At 38.8% G+C, this 20,443-nt stretch overlaps 1 protein-coding gene across 1 annotated transcript in view; it reads right to left on the bottom strand.

The window, feature by feature from the left end:
* Positions 1-20,443, bottom strand: part of LOC122716581 (discoidin domain-containing receptor 2) — a 116,975-nt gene that overhangs the window by 57,926 nt on the left and 38,606 nt on the right. The window contains exons 4-5 of the mRNA XM_043939807.1: positions 4,187-4,334; positions 795-971 (exon numbers count right to left, since the gene is read on the bottom strand). Of these exons, the coding sequence (XP_043795742.1) occupies positions 795-971; positions 4,187-4,334 (325 nt within the window). The remainder of the gene's footprint in view (positions 1-794; positions 972-4,186; positions 4,335-20,443) is intronic.

Below are 20,443 nucleotides of genomic sequence, written 5' to 3'. Positions count from 1 at the left end.
TCTATCTCAATTTCTTTGTTATTCTTACGTTGTTGAAGGTATGGTTTACATTCGCGGTTCGATCCAGGATCCAGGCGAATTTAATTCCGCCAATGAAACGAATAAAGAGAAATTTACAATTGAGATTTAATAACACTCGAGAAAACAGGGTTGAAGGAATATTGTTAATTCCCCGGGAAAAAGCCAAATAATACCAATTGAACCTGTTGGCTCGAAACGATCCTGTTTCCTTTCTACCCCCTTGCACAACATTTACCTTTCTTCCTCCTTCTTATTAGCTCCCGCCGTCAAGCCGAATTTCAACGATCCTCTTTTACGCGTAACTTCAGAAGAAATACGAAAAAGGAAAAAGAAAGGTAAAAGAGAGGAATAAAAAAGACAAAAAAGAAAAAAAGAAAAAAAAAGAAAAGATCCGAAACGAAACAACGCTACGAGAGAGGAGAATAAGCGAGAAGAGAAAGATTCGAAAAGAAGAGCGAGCGAAACGAAAAAAAAGAAAAAGCAATGACAAGGAAAAAGACTCGAGGAAACAGCCCATTAACGAAGAAAAAGAAAGAGAGAGAAAGAGAGAGCAAAAAAAAAAAGAAGATAAAGATTCGAGAAAACGAGAACGAAAAAGAAAAAAAGAAGAAAGGCGGGGGAAAAACGATGCAATAAGCAAAGAACGAAGAACGATAGATAACTCGTGAAACGAGGATGGAACGGTAAGACGGTTCTATCGCGCTAATCTGGACACGATCAGAGGGAGAGGGGAGGGGAGGGTGTAGCGTTAATCTCGTTCGAGGCAAACTCACCTTTCCCGTTACCACTGTCCAATCTGAAGTTGTCAGGGCCCTTTTGCCCGTCGACAAGTTGACCGAGCCCCCCGGAGAGGTAACCTCCTTCTTCCCTGCCGTCGTACGTCCTGTCGGAAAGGTCAACCTCCGAGCCCCTCTTAATTCCTTGGGGCATGGAATACGACACCAGACCCTCTGCAACCAGAACAAAAAAGGGGTTGCAACAACAGGGGTATATTGCGAGTGTTGGCTCGTGAATCCATGTATCGTCAGGAGGACGTTTCAGACATTTTCTTTATAAATCGCTTTATAAATCGTGATAAGATTACGGCTCGTTGAACGGAACGTACGTAATAAGGAGAGAGAGGGAGAGAGAGAGAGAGAGAGGAAAGTTTTTTCGAATCTGGACAACGGTAGCTTCTTCTGAGAATTTTTGAAACCGTCGCCGTTTGTTCGACTTTTTTCTCGACTTATCGTTATTGAGATGAAATCGAAATAATGAAATTAAGTAATGGATAAAATTTCTCGTAATTGCGTACGTCTAATGAATTCTGATTTGTCGAATGTCGATCTAAATGGTCGAGAAATTTTAAACAAGGTAAGTGGATCGTATGTTATTGGACGGATTGAACAGATTGGATTGATTTAAGGAAAATTTTATATTCGTTTAATGACAGTTTAAAGCTTCGTGTGAGTGATATTAAACGAATGAATTCATCCCTTTTTTTTTGTACCCGTTAATCGTTCAACAATTATTGACAGCTTAAGTTTTTAAAATTAATAAACCAGTATTGTAATATTGATCGAATTCTTGAATCGAAGACGATCGATTTTAAGCCGCGAATCGTACGAAAATAAAAGATATAGAGATAAATATAGAGATATTTGACACTTGACGGATTGAAAGTTTACAAATAAGGTAATAATTGGCGAGTGGATTAAAAGCTCGATTTAATTTAATAATCGATTCAAAAGAGATAAAAATCCATTTCTCTACTTATTAGCTCAATCCGATTTCCTAATTTAAAAAGCTTTTATTGAAGAGATCAGGAGAAATTGAATAATTTAATCTTTGCACGTCCTCATCAACGCGTCAACGCTCCACTAAATCCTGGTGTTTCTCACGATACGTACGGAGAAATTTTTATTCGAAGACACGGAGAAATGGACAGATGTCGATATGGAAGAAAGACACGGCACAAGTTTCGATGGCGACGCGCGAAAAATAACGAAATGCATTCTTAATGTTCGGCTGGAACGAATATCGGAGCCGAGAATTGGAAAGAAACGAGATTAAAAGCTCGACAGTATTAACCATTAGCGAAAAAAGAAAAAAAAATATATATATATATAATCATAATTAACAAATGGAATAAAAATGCAACATTTTATATTCGATTAAAATCTCAAAAAACCCTATCAAAGATGTAAAAATAATTCGATATACTTCGATTACATCTCAACGAAAAGTTCTTAAATTATAATTCTATCTTGGACGATTCCGAAAAATTCATTATTTCGAAATCATGGAACGGTGTCGAAAATTAAAAAATTAAAAAAAAAAAAAAATGTAGTAAAAGAAATTGTGTTAAATCATGGCTCGTATGTTCAATTAGCTATTAATTCGAATAAATTCTTTATTACGAGGATTACATTTTTTCTAACTTATTTTCCGTTGCAGATATCCCATTAAAAAATAAAGTAGTGAAATGGCAGCGATTTCGTTTTTTTTTTTATTCCTTTGTTTTCCGATAAAACGGCGCGATAAATTCCGAGCGCAATAAAAATACCGTATCTATATTTATCATGGTGTTGTTTCGCTTTATACCGCGAGGCGAACAAAAGGGGTGAGAAAAAAAAAATGAGCCAAGAAATATATATATATAAATACTCACGTATACGTACAGGTGCACGCGTGTAGAGAGAGACACGATTGCAGTAATTTCAACTACACAATCACCGTCGGGGCATATATGGAAAATATTTTTGTTCTTGTTACAGTAATTGCACCACCGGCTGCCACCGAAATTGAATACGGCGCAGTCGTTTACGGTGATGCTGTTTTTCACCGGTAACGACGCCCCCAATGAAAATATCGTTCACTTGATAATTCGAACCACTTTTTTAACCGTCTGCCGTCCTATCATTCAACCACGCGCGCGGTCGATAAAGGGGGATCGATAATGGGAATAATGGGATATAGCAATGTTTACCAATTGCTTTTTCCACTCGCGGGAATGAAAAAGCGAGAGAAATAATAATAGGAAGAGAGGAAATGTCAGAAATTTTAAAAGACGACGCGATGAAATTTGATTTTTGATAACTGGGTTTGAGAATTCTTGATTCGAATATATACAGATTTAAATTTCCTTTCAATTCCTCAAATGTAAAACTTTTTGGAATTCAGATTGATAGTTAATTTTGATTAACTCGGATATATTAGATCTCAAATGAATCATCCGAGTATTTAACGTAAGATAACAATAAAATAAGATTTTTAATTTGGAATTTAATCTACCAATTAAGAAAAAGATAGAAAGTTTCACAAATGCAAATCTACATCACTGTGACCGACGACTCAAATTGGGGCCCCGTTCGTTGGGGCCCAGTTGCGGTACAAATCGCTCCAGGGCAATAATCACGAACATTGGAGTTCTCGAGAATCCTTTCAAGAGGGTTCAGATTAACGCAACACACCTGTACACCCGATCGATCGATCGAGCTCGTAAATCTTCCCCCGTAATGCGGCTCCCTTCAACTCGAAACCGGGAATCTTTCCGAGCTTATAAGAAACTGATAGGATAAAGGGTGCCCACGAGACCTTGATGTACCTCCGTTTCTCATGTTATTCCATTGCCACGTCGTTTAAACCAATTTCGCGAATAAGATCCTCCTTTCGTTTCGTATTCAAACTCTTTTAATTTAATTGCAGAGTTGATCGTTACCTGAATTAATTAATTCAGTTAAAATTTCGTAGAATAAAATTACTGTAAATAACAACTTTATTTAAAACTTACTGAAATAATAAATTTACTCCTAATTACTATTCTATTATTTTCCACAATTATCTGCAGTTATTCGATGCTTTGAATAATAAATTATTCGAGTGACTTGATTCTTAATGTCAAAATTTTTTACTCCATCTCTGATTTTTCGTCTCGATGGAAAGACGACGGAATTACGATAAACCGGAAACGAACATAGCGCGGGAAATACGTCGTCTCGTGCGCACCTCTCCGTCGGTAAGAAGTTCCTTCTCCTCCTCCTGCTCCTCTTCCACCGATTCGATAAAAAGAAAAGTACCAACGTGATAAAAATGCTGGAAATCTTTGGCGGCGTTCTTTTCAATATTTAGGGTTGGACACGTATGAGAGGGGGAGACGTAGGAGGCGGTTATAAATATCACTCACCGGTCCATGGACAGCCGTAAAGCTCGACTCGTATGCACACCATACGCATGTGGGAGGTGTAGGGGATGAAACGGACCTTGGTTGCGACGATCGCCGGGTCGAACAGCTGCTCCTTCTCCGAATATGGATTATTGTTGCCTGCCAGAAGCTGGAAATGAAATTTCAAAGTTATCTTATATGTTTTTCATACTAACAAATATACTAATAAATTTTTTATAATAATAAATACCCGACCAAATTTGAAGAAAAAGAATAATCAACGACTCTAATTACATCCTTCCTCGATCCTTATATATCTCACAAAGATATAGAATCTTCTAATTCCAATATTTTTTCGTCAGAATATCAAATCAATCGAATCGAATAATAGATAATAACAGTTGTAATAAATGTGAAAAAGGCATATCGTACACGTATACGTGTTCACGAACGTTCGACGAATCTCATTTTCCGGATTAACGAACAACGCCTCGAAAATCCCCTCTAAATGTAAATTTCCCCATTAAATCTGTAACGAGAAGAAGCCGTTGGAATTTGTTGTTGTTGTTGTTCCTTTCTCATTCCGAGAGCCGATCCCTCCTTGTTCCTACTCCTTGATCCCGATCCGTCACGAACAATGCCGTTCGAAGAATAAAATCGAGACATAAACTTTCGTACATTTCGTAGGGAGTCAAATCGCGAGCGAAACGGACGAACACGAGCATAGAATAAATAAATGTGTAACGCCTATTTGCGATGGTGGCGTGCAAACGTGCTCGCGCACAATTTCGATTTTCGTTTGCCTTTCCACTCGGATTAGGATCTCTCTCTCTCTCTCTCTCTCTAACGGGGGCCCGATCCGTTATCCGATACGAAAAATACAGAAATCTGATACATCTGACGTTTCCTGGGGGGTGAAAATCAAGGCGGATTCGGATGATTGTATATTATTTTACGGCTGGGGGAGGGGAGGGAGGAACGTAACGGGATATACGTATATGAATATTCCTCTCTTTCTCCGCTGCTTTGATCTCGTATCCGCTACGGTATTCATCGCGGTGTTGTTGATTTAACGCGATCCTAGCCCGGCTTGATATTCGACGAATATTCTCCGTCGTGCTCTCTCCGCTGTTATAAGAAACTGGAATTAGATACTTTCCGCGTAAAGCTTCGTTTTATGTATTAACAGAAACGTTGGTTGGTTGGTAAGAAGCGTTGGTTGGTTGGCAGTTATTGATCTTGGAAAAACTTTACCACGAGTCTTGAGAAGCTTTATCCCCGCGTCTTATCTCGCGACGATAAATTTCGACAGAAAAAAGACTGGGTACAGATTGATTCAGAGTGGAATGTTACTTTTATTATTTCGTTGATTCTTCGATCGTTGAAACTTTTTATTAGAAATATCGAAGATCTGTCTTTGAGTTTCTGCGATTAAAAAAAAAAATATATATATATTGATTATTCTATTTATTTTCGTATTAATATTAGCTGCACAACTTCATCCATATTTTAGTCTTGTAATATCAAACACGAATATTCTTCCCCCAAACGCACGGCTCGATTTCACTCTACTCCGACTTGTTTCACCGATTTTTCCACTTTCTCGCTCGATGAATATTTTAAAGATCGACGCCACTTTTGGGGGAAAAAAATTCGCTCTCCTTCGAACCACTTTTTCGCGTATCAATGACGATATTTATATATAAGTTTTATATACAGGATGACACGGTGTCTGTCTGTGAAAGGCAAGATTTTCGCCAAGATTTTATTAGAAATATCGAAGATCTGTCTTTGGACCTCTGTGATTAAAAAAAAAATATATATATATTGATTATTCTATTTATTTTCGTATTAATATTAGCTGCACAACTTCATCCATATTTTAATCTTGTAATATCAAACACGAATATTCTTCCCCCAAACGCACGACTCGATTTCACTCTACTCCGTTTCACCGATTTTTCCACTTTCTCGCTCGATGAATATTTTAAAGATCGACGCCACTTTTGGGGGAAAAAAATTCGCTCTCCTTCGAACCACTTTTTCGCGTATCAATAACGATATTTATATATAAGTTATGTACAGGATGACACGGTGTCTGTCTGTGAAAGGCAAGATTTTCGCCAAGATTTTTCGCAAGGATCGAATCGAGCGTGGTGCATTGCCGGCATCTTGGCTGATATATTAAATGGATTCGTGCCGTTTCCATGAAATCCGTGCATCTTTCGTAGTCGTCGTCGAGGAGGACGACGAACGAGAAGGAAAACTCGGCACCATTTTCGCCCCGTTTCATCCTTGGTGTCCGATCATCGACGACAAAGCTGCGATCGCAAAACTACTACTAGCTCAGTTCAGGGAAAATTGTGGATCGTTGAGGACGATAGTCATGGAAATGCTGAAACATTGCTGACTACGTATCGCTATCGTTTCTACGGATTTGAAATTTGAAAGACGATATCGAATTCGGATTTGGAGGAGAAAAGAAGAGGAATAGGAGACGATTTTCTATGAGAAGTAAACTGAGGATAAATTTCGTTTGGAGAATGGAATTTTGCGTTACGATGAAAATAAGAATTCTTACTTAAAGGATAAATTATAATGTTAATTCGAATTTCATGGTTAATTTTGAGAAATAAGAAAATTGCGTATTAATGGACGAAGGTCAATGAGCTAAAGGATCTATATAAAAGGTTTGATACAAAGAATGGTTGAACAAATGGTTGAAAATTAAACACCAGTTAATGAATGAATATTTAAGATACCGGAGGAAGTGAAACTCGATGTCGATAACTGCAGGTTCGGACACGAAGTCCACGACAGGGGGTCACGAGATCCAATATCGAGCCACTTGGGTCGAGAAAGCCGATGAACTCAGGGTCATGGCGATCTAATAACGACTATTTCCGTTTGGAAATAGATTCTAACGATTACGAGATTACGTTAAAAATGATCTACCCTGAAACTTGAAGGAAAAATCAAATTTTTACCCGAACTTATCGCAGTTATCCTTCAAATTTTTCGAATTTATTCAATCGATCTCCTGACTTTCAAATACTTATCTCGCTTTTGGAAGTACTTGAAGATTCGAAAAATCGTTATCGTTTGGAAATGAATATCAGCCGATCGATCGATTGCAGCATGGAAAACAAGCATTGTAATCGATCGTCTATTTCCAGATAATATCAAAAACCTCTTACAAACAATTTCTGTCCAACCTCTTTCAATATTCATTACCATAATTCATTTACCTAACAAAATCGACCAAATTTTCCACTGTTCTTAACAATTTAAAATCTCAAATCTATCTATCTAAATTTGAATCTTCTTCGAAGAGAATTTGATTCTTCCTCGAACTATTCAAACCCACAAACGAGTTCCCTTTCCAATCTCTCATATCCACTTACACACTCTTACACACGTGTCAGACAATTTAAAAGATTCCGTATCATTATCACGAATGAATTGGAACTCCTCTCAAAAACTCAGCTCTTCAACGAACGAGCATGCCAACAAACGCCAAAAAAATTCCTATCCAATCTCTCGATATCCACTTACCACTTACATTCACTTCCAACAACACCAATTTCCACCCTCGCAAACATACAATTTCCCCCTTGTATCTTGTATCAGAGGACCGAGATCAGAGGACTGGGTTGCGCTACTTGCGAATCAATCGGCCATTGAATTGGTAGCGCGGCGCTGGTAGCGAGGCCGTTGCTCTGACGCGGACTTAATACAGCAAAGGGTAGAGCAGAGGAGGTATATATGCCGGGGTAAGCTCTGAAACGGGCCAGCGAGTTGTAAACGGCACGCAAATGGAACGCGCCCTCCCCTCCCCTCCCTCCTCCTCCTCCTTTAAATCGTTTGCGCGTAGCACGAAGGTTATATCGGCCAGCCGTGGATACGGACCGACCACGGATGCATTACAACTGCATGCAACTACCACCGGTGGCGGGAATAGAAACGGTCCGGGAATGGCACTGCCGTGTATACGCGATACGAATAATTAATACAGCCGTAAACAAGATGGCGGCGGGGGATGGAAGCGATATCGTCTCGCTCGATAAAATTGATATCCGTGCTCGAAGGAGGGAGGATGGATCATTCTCCGAGGGGAGACCGATGTATGTACGCCGATCCACTCGGATGGATCGGCCCGCGTTGTTGTTGGTGTAGGGTGGCAATCGCGAAGGAGATTCGCTCTGTGATGTATACGTATGTAAGGGTTATTTATCGCGTATGGCTGAGTAAACGGCGTTACGCATTGGTTAGTGGAAAGAGGCGTTGAAGAATTTTTGTGCTCGAAAAATTAAATATGTAGAATCCTGAATTCTAAATGAAAAATAGTTAATTATCTTAAAGGTACAAAAAATATGACTTAAATTTTACGATCTCTATATTTCTTCTTACTGCAAACCTTTTCGAACCATCTCAAACCAACGCAAAGAAAAATATCTCATAATTTACGAGCATACGAAAAATCTTGAGAAATATTCATTTCTCTATTTCAACGAAATTTATTCCCGATCGAAAGTTAATAGTAATTGTTAATAATCGTTGTGAAATATATTCAATTGTAATGAGCTGAATCTGTTTGAATCTTTAAAGAATTGAAGAAGAATTGAATTGTTGATCGGGTTATAATTTAGCGATAGGTTCTTGTTGGAAAGAATTTATGCAAATTGGTATAATAAAGTGTTTTTTCTCTCTCTCTCTTTCTCTTGTTCCAGCGTTTCTTCGTTATCGTGGAAAGAATATCTGGGTGGAACATTGGATCGATAGAACACAACGCGTTTTTCTATCAGATCGTAACATAAGAAAAAGGATCAGAAAAGTTTCGACGATACATTCACGATTTTATTAGCTACGTGTTTCTTGTTGGGTGGGACACAATGTAGGAAATCTGGTGTTTCCTTATTTACAGTAACTCAACCTTTATCCCCTTCGGTAAGAAAATCCTTCTTGCCTAATAAACCTCTAGCATTTACGATACGTTTCTGGCTAAGCTTTATCCAATATCAAATTTCAAAATTACGCCATCACGAAGATCATCGACCGTGTTAAAATTGTGAAATGAGATTCCATGTTATGAATGAACATGGAATTTTACAATCTTCGAGTTAACTATAACAGATATCCAACAAAAAGTACATAACCTCACTTTTCAATGAACCATTTTTCCTATTCAAATTCTGTATTTCGTGATATTCGTGATACGAAATGAAATATCGAAACGAAAATTATAAAACACAGTAACATAACCTTTCTTATCACAAAAATAGTTAATTAACGCACAAAAAATATAACTTAAATTCTACAATCCCCATATTTCTCCTCACTTTTCAAACCTTTTCAAACCATCTCAAACCAACGCAAAGAAAAATATCTCATAATTTACGATACGAACATACGAAAAGATCAATTTCCCATTTTAAATTCATACCTTCCCCATAGAAATAAACTTCTTCAAACCATCTTTAAAAATCTCGTTCCATCGCACGAGAGACGTTCAAAGGGGAACAAATTGGAACTGGTCCTCTGCCTGGATGGAATTAAAGCCACCGTTGCAACCAGTTTTCCCCCAGATTTCATTATCCCAGGCAGAGGTCAGGAGGTCAGGTAGCCAGGTAACCCGATCAGGTGATAGCCATACCTTCTCACGAAAAGCGTAGTGTAGGCAATTACTTTCGAGGCGCGACCGAGCACGCTTCTAATCTGTTTTCGGCCGAAATTCGGTCTCCACTAATGAAGAACTGTTTAATTCTAACGTCTACGTGAACGGAATATCATGTCCTCTTAATTATCGTCCGGGAGATACAACTGGCCGGTTCGAGGGTTAATATAACGGGAGTCATCTGCTTGGCGAAAATTAATGGCGGACGGAGTTTGAATCATGTCGGGGATAGGGAAGGATTTTTACGGGAAATTTCGCGGTTGTGTGGAGATGAAATTTGAAATATATCGCCACCTTTATTTCGTGGCAAACCCTTTATTTCTTGCTACGTTTTTTGATTAAGGTAAGGCGAATAGGGAGGTTTGCAGTCACGTATAAAATTATACTTCGAGTCCTCTATTCCGTACAATTCTGAAAATGAAAATAAATTTTGTTACGAGCGTTGTTTGCCGTAAAGGTTGATAAGGAGAGACTAGTTAGTTTGATAGTTTCCACTTTTAAGATGGTTAAAAGAGGAACTAAATAAGAAAGAGTGTTTGTACTTTTCTGGAAAAACTGCGGGATTACCAATCCACGTATAAGTGAAAATAAGGGTTTCTCTGCACCGTTCCCTTCGCTCCATTTTTCTCTGTTTACTGAAGGATATGATCTCTTTGATATAAACGATATAAATAAATAAGATAAAAAAAGATAAGAAACAAACAAACAAAGAAATTCAACATTGAGAAAAAATTTAATCGTTTATATTTTCTATTTTCTAACGAACAACGTATTCGATATTTATAAAAAGAAAAAAAAAAATTCGTATAGTAGTATTCTTTCTCATTCTCACCCGTTTCTAAAATTTCGCAGGGAGAGCACCTGAGATACACCCTGTATATAAAAAGCGGAACGGTGTTTAACTTAATCAAACGGCGTCTCTCGACACCTAGAGGGAAAAAAAGGAGGAGACGATCCGTGCTCTCCTTTAATTTCACTAGGAGGGAAGGGAGAATCCTCCCTTCCCTCTTACCGGTTAATGTTCATTAACGAGCACGGTCGTTAGACTGTGTTGCTCAATGAAAGAGGAAAATATCCCGGAACGGTGTATTATCGTTAGCGAGATCTCGATCCCGAAGTTACCGGTGAGAAGCTTGTCTCTAATTCGCTTGCGGCTGAAATCTTTCCACCGTTAAGCTAACGAAGAACCCGTATAATTCGAATTTGTCTTCTCTCGACGAGCTCGAATCCTCTTCCTTAATATAGCGTTCTTCATCGCTTCTGTCTGCCTCCCACTCTCTTTCTCTTTTCTGCTAACGAAATTAGATTTATATTCTTTTCAAATTCTGGAAATTTATTATATGTGATTGATAATCATCACATTCTTATTGAAATTTTTATGATTTATCATTATTGTAGTTATCGTAATTACTTCTTTCTTATTTAATAATTATAATTCGGATATGGATTTGTTTTCTAGAAATTTGTTTTTATTTCAGATTATTGTTATAGCGATGAGAAGTTTGTTCTTGTTTTTAGAAGTTCAGGATTAAATTAAAATTAGTTAAGCGAGGTATTTACGCGAATTTTGGGAGGGGATAGGAATTTCCAATTTTTAAATTGATAAAATTAATAGGTTCGAAACTTCGTTCCTCGAATTAATTTCGTTGACTCCAAAGAAGAACCAAAAAGGAAAATAAAAACATTCGACAAAAACACAAAACACCATTTCCTTTTTTCCATACACAGCTCACACTTAACTCGCGAGGCCACAGATTCTCACCGATTTGAATCACATTCGATTTCGATCCGGCATTGAAAACAACCGGAAATGTAAATCCCCGATGTTCTGCTCGAGGATCGAGAGCCCAACTATTCATTCGTTCATCCTTGACGAGTGCCGGCCCGTGTGTTCGATATTTCGAAAATCGAGGGGAAAAACAGATCCCCGGCCCGGATAGGAAAAGAGCTAAAAAAAAGAAGAGAAAAAAAAAAAAAAAAGAACGTGATCCGGCCCCGTATCTTTTTCCACGCCTCGGGGTGAGAGAGCTCTCGTCAGGAGATGGAAGCCCTGATGGACCGGTAGGATGGGAGCGTGAAAAAAGAGAATAAAAGGGAGGGAAAAAATCCAGGCGGACCTCGTCGCGGGAAGGAAAGAAAAAAAAAAAAAAGAAAAAAAAAGAAAAGAGAGGGAAGGAGAGAGGGAAGGAGAGAGGCGGAGAGGGTGAGAAAAAGAGGGGGAGGGGAAGAGTGTGGCCGTGGAAAATTGTTTTCAGGCCACGCGCGGTAATCTGTTAATAGGGTGTCCGCGTTCGGGCCGATAATCCGTAATCCATCGATACACCCGGCTCTGTTTCGCGTGGGTGTGTCCACCAACACGCCCGCGATAAATTATACACGCGTGACGCCCGCCCGTGAAATAATATATTCGAGCTTGTTGTTCGACACTAGATGCTCCTAGTGATCGCGACACGATATTATTTCGATTCCCCTATTGCGTGGATTAATGATCGAATCGATTAAAATATTTATACGTATAGTTTGATACAGTACGTTGTTAAAATTGTAAATTTGTAGTTGATTTGGGAATTTTTCCCCCCAAATTATTCATATTTCGGGAATTGTTGTTGTGAAATTTATTTGTTGAAATATCTTTGCAATTTTCTAATAATAAATTTTAATATCCAAATTTTTGAATTATCCTGATTCTTATGTTGGTTATATACACGCGTACTTTCTTCATTTTCTCATTTCGATTTCCTCCAGATATTTTTCTAATCAATAGAAAAATGAAATTTAATTTACAATTAAGGACGGTGCGAGTAATTAAACGAAAATCAAAGGAGTTCGATAATATTTCCATCAACTTTCTTCAATTACGTCGCCTCAACGACTATTTTCAATAAATTGTATTATAAACATCCATTTACTCGGCCGAGAATAGCCGACAGGCTCGCAATAAAGACCATAATATTTTATACCAATTTCCAATATTTCAACACATTTTTTTCCTCCAATCCCTCCTCCATTTCCCTTCCATTTTATATCCTTCTCAATTCTCGATTCTCGAGCGAATATTAATCGAAACAAACACTTCCTCCTCCTCCCCTCCCTCCCGCCGATAATGGCCAATTCCGCGCATATCGCAATTTGAATTTCGAAATCGATGGAAAAGAAAAAAAAAAAAAAAAGGGAAGGATGGGCAGAGCCGCGAAATGAATATGTTAATTGGGTCTGGAATTGGCTGTCCCTATCGGTGATTGATTAAAATTCGATACGTGGCGTCAGTCTCGCGACGATCGCCTGAGGGGTGAAACAGCGTGGCCGGAAGGGTAAGAGGGATGGGCTGGATGGGGCGGACCCCCAGTGGAAGTTACTTTGCGGATAAACGAGATTGAAATTTCGATGGAAATTACCACCGGTATCTGTGGACTTAAGCGGCGCTCGGTCGCCAAGTCAAACAGAAGTCGAGGACTCGTCGTCATCTCCGGCACACGGGGAACGCGTGTTTTCCCATCGCTTGCCCGCTTTAATAAATTCTTAAGGTATTTTAATTCATCGCGCTTGTTTATCCTATCCAGTAGGACCCCCCCCCCCCTCCTTCGTGATTTGTCGCAGCAAGAGAAGGTTTATTTCCGGGCTTTATTGCCAGGCTTTCGTGAAATTTTAAGCGTCGCTTAATGAGATTGGACCAGTTGCGATCGTTCCTGAAATTGATAAATAATTAATAGAGAGCTGTGTACGCCACTGTGAATCTTTAATTTTTAATTTGTTGATTAATCGTTGAAATTTTAGATTGTTGAAATTAAAATATCGAAGCTTGATGAAATGTTAATTTTCTTTTTTTTTTTTTTTTTTTTTGCATTATAATTTTACCTCGAAGAGAGAAAAATGAGAAGTTGTAACGCTAATTAACCTACTTATAAAATTAAAAACTTTTTAATCCTCCTTTCGAAAAGATTTTCAAATTTAACTCGATCGTCGTTATCATTGATATATCTTTAGCTATAGATTTATATTCCAAGATTGGAATTATATCAACGAAATCGGAAATCGATTGATATTGAGCTCGAATACATAAATTTAAAATTCTTAATCCTTCGTTCCAATTGTAATGAAAATTGTAACGTGAAACATAATCAATATTAAAAATTTTCCATCCTCCTTCGTTCAACCCAAAATTTGAATATTTAAATATCGTCAATTTGAAATTCACACACGAGACATTATTAAATGGTTTCGATTACGTTTCGATCTCGAACTCGAAAATCCAGAAATTCAGAATCGGTTGAAGGCGGTAGAAAGTTGCTCCATTTCACGGATACATGTTCGCCTCGCCTAGAATAGTGGTACGTGTTGACTTTCACCTGCGGATTTATCGCGACACACCTCGCGGGAATGTTATCATCGGGGAGCAACCGTGTCTTGTTTCACGCGTGTCCTCCTTTCCACCTCGAATCTCGGCGCGATAAATCCAGCGCGTGAAAATTATTCGCTTTCTACGCGTATTTACTCGACGCGTTTAAAATTTAAATCTACGAACAAGGGAACGAAGTTAGCGACCATTGTTATCTCTCTCGCATTCAATTAACTCCATTCCTGATATTTTGATAAATTGTTTTACTTTTTTTGGATAATCCCCATTTGCACCACTTAAGCGCCCAGTATTATATTTCTAGACACGTTCTTGTTTCTCGAACACGAATTTTTACGAATTAAAAATATTCGTAACTGGACGAATGATAAATATTTAATTTGGTTTCACCTCGATATGCTTCCACGTCTTTTTCTTTTTTGGCTGCTAAAGAAGCAGACGGTTTTAAAATTATAAAGTTACAGATTCCAATTATCGTAACATTGAATACAAAAATTGAGGGTACACACATAATTTTATCTTACGACAATTTACCTTACGTCGATTCAAGAGATCGTAATTATTAAAAAAATTAAAGCAAACTCCCCCTCTACTTTACAACTCGTACGATATAAATCCCAAAGGATTATTTCATTCTCTCGACAAAGTACGTAAGTAAGAAGAAGTTTGAACAAATGAGACCCGGCCAAGGGAATTCCTGTTGGCCAAGGTACGCGAACGTTAATGAAACACGTCCGACGGTTGGCAATTGTCCCATCACAAGCGCTCACAACGAGCACTCTAACGCGAAAGGAAGAGGCGGTATCCAGTCTGGCGTATTTCATTCCAGCGTTTCCATCGGGATGCATCTATACACACGGGCCACCCTTTACACCGTCCCCACACCGTGAATTCAAATGAGAGACTCCTTTTTCGGCTTAATTCCATCCCCGTCCCCGGCCATAATGCGTTTTCGTGTCTCTGTTTATGGTGCACGGGCACGAAAGGGAAAATTAGAAGGTGCTCTTATAAAACGTCTAAGAAATCTGGGTCAAGATACGGGTTTTACACGAACAATCGTACGCTCTCAATCTCAACAAATAGCGTGCAACCGCTCCGCTCTTTAAACTTGCCATTACGGGGGCCCGGCACTCCTTGCGTTTAAATTTAAATTTTTTCTCTCTCTTTGACTTTCTTTGAACGAGTCTTTATTTATTATAACGAAATTTCTTCTCTATCTGGTTCGCTGGAAATTGCGTCCGATTGAGAAATCGAGAAATCATTTTTATCTTAACGATCATCGCGTTACGTACGAAATTTTATTTGAAACAAGTAATAAGGGTGAAATTACAAAAATTATAAAAGAGAAGGTTGTAAATAAATTTAGATAGAAATCCTTCGTAGGATGCCCTTATCTTCATAATTTTCTTCGATAACGATTACTTTTTACCCCAACGTCCGACTCCCACGCCAAACATCTTCCAGAAACAATCTTCCACTTAAAAGAACGTTCACGATTCACATCCTCTCTCTCTTTGATCTCTTCTTTCGCGTCACTTAATAAACCTTTAACACACGCGAACGAACGAGAAATTGTTTTCGCGTATTTTTTTTTCTTTCTTTTTTATTTACCTTCCCCCTTTTTTCCCAAGAAAAATAACGCTGCTCGCTCCACCATCCCCTCATTTCCATACCAGTTTAACCAGCGCGTGCATCCGCCGTTCGTGAACCGTCTCGAAAGGAGAGCCAACTCTTCCAGAGTTCCCCCGTTTCCTCAACCCGTTCCACCCCCCTCCCTTTCTCTTATTTAATATATTTCACGGGTAAAAGGGAGGGTGAAAGGAAATCGTGACGGCATGGAAATTTTTCCTTCGCTCGATCGGAACCGGAAAACTACCCTTTTCGCTCGCCCTTCCTCTCGCTTCCTCTCGAGGACACGGCCCGTGGAGGGCACGGGTCACGTACAACACGGGGCGATAACACGGTCGTTTCGCTTTTTCCACCTTCTCGATCCTCTCCTCGTTTCTTTCCAACCGAAGTTCCACGGCAAACAGGGTGGGGAGGGGCGCCTCTTTCGTTCTTCCTGCTCGTATTCAAAACTGCAAGGAGCGCGGGATGCACAAAGATCGGCACGCCGCGCCGGCCAGATTGAAGCTGAAGAGGGTAAACGTGCGCTTATCCTTCTCCGTCTTAAACCCTTCGACCCTTCTCCTTCGACCCATCTCCTTCGCATCTCTACCCTTATTTCCCTCCTCTCCACCCTTACTTTATCGCGCACTTTCCAAGCGGACCGGATCCAAGCGGAGAGCGCGCTTTGAGCGGATCTGCGTGAAGATGGGAGGACACGTTACGTGCGCTTCAGCTGAGGCGTGTGTGGAAGAGACAACAAAAGGGGGAGAATATCGAGAATACGCGCGAGTTTCACGAGTTTTACTTCCGCGACGTCCCGCTTTTAGAGTTGAGGATCCGTTTATTTCGAACGTTTCCTGTTCTAATTTTTTGTTTTATATATTATTATTATTATTAGATTATTGTAATTATTTAATGTGAAAATTCGTAACATCGATTCTTTAATTTTCTGTCAACGGTTGTTAATCGTATTTTAAAGAAGAAGATGTCGTGAAGATAGCAGTATAATCAGAATATTCGCAAGAATATTATCTTTTTTCTCAGGATTTAACTTTGAAAGATAGAACAGAAGTTGAGGGAAAATAAATTGGAAATCAATTGGAATCCTGTATTACAAAATCGATCGTTTCTTTTTTAAGTAAAACGGAAATAAATTATAAAAATGCATAGAATCGTGTACAAGGATCGTATATAAAAAATCGCAAAATTTCGTTTAACGTTGAAGGAAAATTGAAAATACGAGAATACGGAATACGGTGGAAAGTTGCACGCATACTCGAATGGAATTTTCCTCGATATTCCGGGGCGAGATTTAACATGCGGAGGTTTTGGCGGAGCGTGGACGGAAGAGCAGAGTTCGTTTGCCGATCGAAGTGAGACGAAACTAAGAGAAACTTCCGCCACGGTGTTCCCTCCACTTATGGCCGATTCGTGCTCGAGAGCACGGAGATCGTTTAAGCGCGATGAAAGAAACACGGAAAGGGATCGAAAAGAAAAATGGTTCGTCACGATTGATTATGAGCAAGCCGAACAAATGCGATTGATTCACCGTGTAGTATCCATTAAAAGTCCATTTATCGATATGAAACTGGACCGCGAACAAAAGCGATACGTCCTCGTCCCCGATACTGGACGAGATACGTATGCTTGTCTTTCAGAGATTTTCCATTATGATTTCTAGTTGGCCAATGAAAAGTAAGTAGCATTATCGGTGATTTTTAATATTGGATAATTAATATTGAATAAATAATATTTTTATATTTATTTTTGTACGGTTTAAATATCTATCATTAAAGTATTCCTTTCTTTAAATTGATAAGTAAAAAATAATTATTATTTTGTAAATGTATAAAAAGAATTGCATAACAAGTTGAAGTAATAATTATTTTTAAACGGAATTCCTTTCAAAAATTTTCCTGCACGCGGTAATATAAAAGTATCGTAAAGGAAAGCGATGTAGTAAAGTCGTAAAATTTTTTATTAAATAAGGCCGAGGAAGGAATTCTGAAGCGTTGTTGTTTTGTAAGAACAAGCTCATTTCGCAGTATCTTTCAGTCTAAAGCGCCAGTAGCTTTAGTTAGTTTCCGGAGAATTCGTTTAGTCTTAAGGGAGAATGTGTGTGGGTACGTCTATGATGTTCCTGTGTAACGCGAGCAAGGGAGAGTATTTTAGTGAAAATCTAGAGAGAGCATCGAGGAATTAACCCACGAGGTGTGGCCATGAAACTAACAAGAGAGAACTCGAATAATATTCTCTATAAGAAATTCCATGTTATGAGAAAGCCATATCGACGGTAATCCGAAAATGGAAATTTCGTGTGAATAGCGATTAACATGGTTTCGAATCTCGACGATGTTAAAGAAGAACTAACATTCGTGAACGATCTTAAAGAGGTCTCTTCACTCTTAATTCTATATCAATATACTCACCGAGGATCGATTATTTTTAAATATTAGATAATTCCATAATAAAATGTGGTTTCTTCGATACGAATACAAATTAAGGATAAGTTTCGCAATTTTCTCTTCGTTTCTCTTTTTAAAACTATCGTGACGAGTTCTATTCTTTCAACATTCGAACGACGTACATCTTATAGAAATTTCCTATTGTTACATACATTGTAACGTCATGAATTTTCCCAAGAAATGCAACGGAATATTTTGCCATTTCTCACCGTTTTACGCTTTTTTTTTTCCATCATTATCGAAAATCAATATCTGGGGACCTCCTTCGATTTTTCACGCCATTTCATAGGATAAAAACTTTGAAAAATTATTTTATACTCTCCTTTTCCTTTATTCCTAAAAAAATACATAAATACACACACACACACACGAATTTCCTCGAATCGATCGATATCCACATCGATACATCGCGAAACTACCCTTTCGTATAATGGATCTCGTAAAGGAAAACTCGATAATTCGAGCGCTTCCCTCCCCCGACTCATTTTCTAATCTTCAACGGGCACAATTGGCAACTGGAGTCAGAGGGGTACAAACTCGATTCCCGTTATCATCGTGACTGGCCCCGTAAGGGATGGAGTCCTCTGCCATCGCCTCGTCGGTTATAGGCACCCGTTATAGGCATGTGTGCACGCGCGCATAATAGTAATTTAAGGCGACGGCACGAGAAGGCCTGTTCCTCGTAATTTCATCGACGCTGGTAAATCGCTTTACATGGCATGATGTATTTTGACGAGCTAATGGATATCGCGTACAGATTATCATGCTAAAGAGACGTTAATTAACACGTCGCTCGTTGTAACGGCCGCTTACACTGGCCGGGTACAGATACGCGTTATAGATACCCGGCCCACACAGCTAGCGATGGGATCGAGCGCGACGCGAGTCGATGGACCAGATTCGTGTACTCGTTGTACGTGGTGTTTCGAAAGACGATCCGTTTTATCGTTCGAGCAAAATGTAAATTTAAATTTTGTATATAACGTATCGAAGGTAGTATAGGATATTTTTGAGTCTTTTATTTTTGTACTTTCAAATTTTACGTACGAATGTACGAATGAAAAGAGAATTTTAAAATGGAATTAGTTTGAAAAGACAAGAGCGTCTCTTGCTGGGAATTCTTCATTCGTTTAAAAGTAATCCTCTTGACTGTCTTTGAAAGTGACTATTGTAATTCTCATTGCGTATAATTTTACGTGATATTTTTAATGAAAACTAATATTTCTTTTAATCTATTAATTAGAAACAGTGTATACATTTTACAATGAAACTACTTACTATATTGTGAATACCAAACATCATTTTTAAACTGAATGTAACGTTTTCTATAAAAATTCGATCTTCAAAAAATACCCGTACTCGTTCTTCAATCATTACTCGAATCTTTCACTTTTAATTCGATATAAATCCATAAGCGTGCAACGAGCTTGATTCCATCACTGGACGAGACGAGGAAGAGGCGATCGACGATCGTTTGTAAAATGGCCTCGGGGGCCTATCGGGAAACGTAGCTTCCGCGTGATACGCGCAGATTTTTTTCCCTTTCAAAAGAATAGAATTACGTGGCGGCGCCCTCTTTGTTCCCACGCCCAGCCCCCTCCCCTCCCCTCTCCCTCCATACACCGGAGGCAGGCTAAAACTGTAATCCGATTTCCTTGACGAGAGCAATTATAAAGAGTGGCACCGCATTAATTCTGCCTCTCGCCGCGAAATTGCTTTATAATTGGTCGTTCGTATAAAAATCTGTCGGCCACGATGTTTCGATGGAATTGGAGGGGAAAAAAGAGGGGAATCGAGAGGGCTCGGTGGTTGGAAACTGTGCGATTAAGGTGATTTTCGAGGGGGGGGGGGGGGAAATTTCATCGATAAGCGGGCAAGCGAGTAGGCATCGTCGATGTGTAAAATCAAAAAGTTTGACTGTGGGGGAGAGGGGAAGTCATAGCGGGTGGGTAGAATTTTTCAAAAGCGAAGAAATTTATTCGTTTGTGAGCTTTCTTGAAATTTACGAAGTTTTGAAAGAAATAACTTCTTCGAAGTTTTTGTTGTGGGAAAAGTTTATTGAGTTTTGGAAGAAGATTTTTTGAGGATATGAAATTTTGTTTCAGCTTTCAGTTTCTTTCTTCTTTTGAAGAATTTTGTGAAAAAATGAGTTTCTTTTTTTTTTTTTTTTTTTTTTT

This window comes from Apis laboriosa, unplaced genomic scaffold (assembly GCF_014066325.1).
Source record: "Apis laboriosa isolate Shangri-la unplaced genomic scaffold, ASM1406632v1 scaffold47_cov149, whole genome shotgun sequence".
NCBI lineage: Eukaryota > Metazoa > Arthropoda > Insecta > Hymenoptera > Apidae > Apis > Apis laboriosa.
The sequence above is the reverse complement of the archived record's forward strand: the minus strand, read 5'-3'. Positions and strand labels throughout refer to the sequence as shown.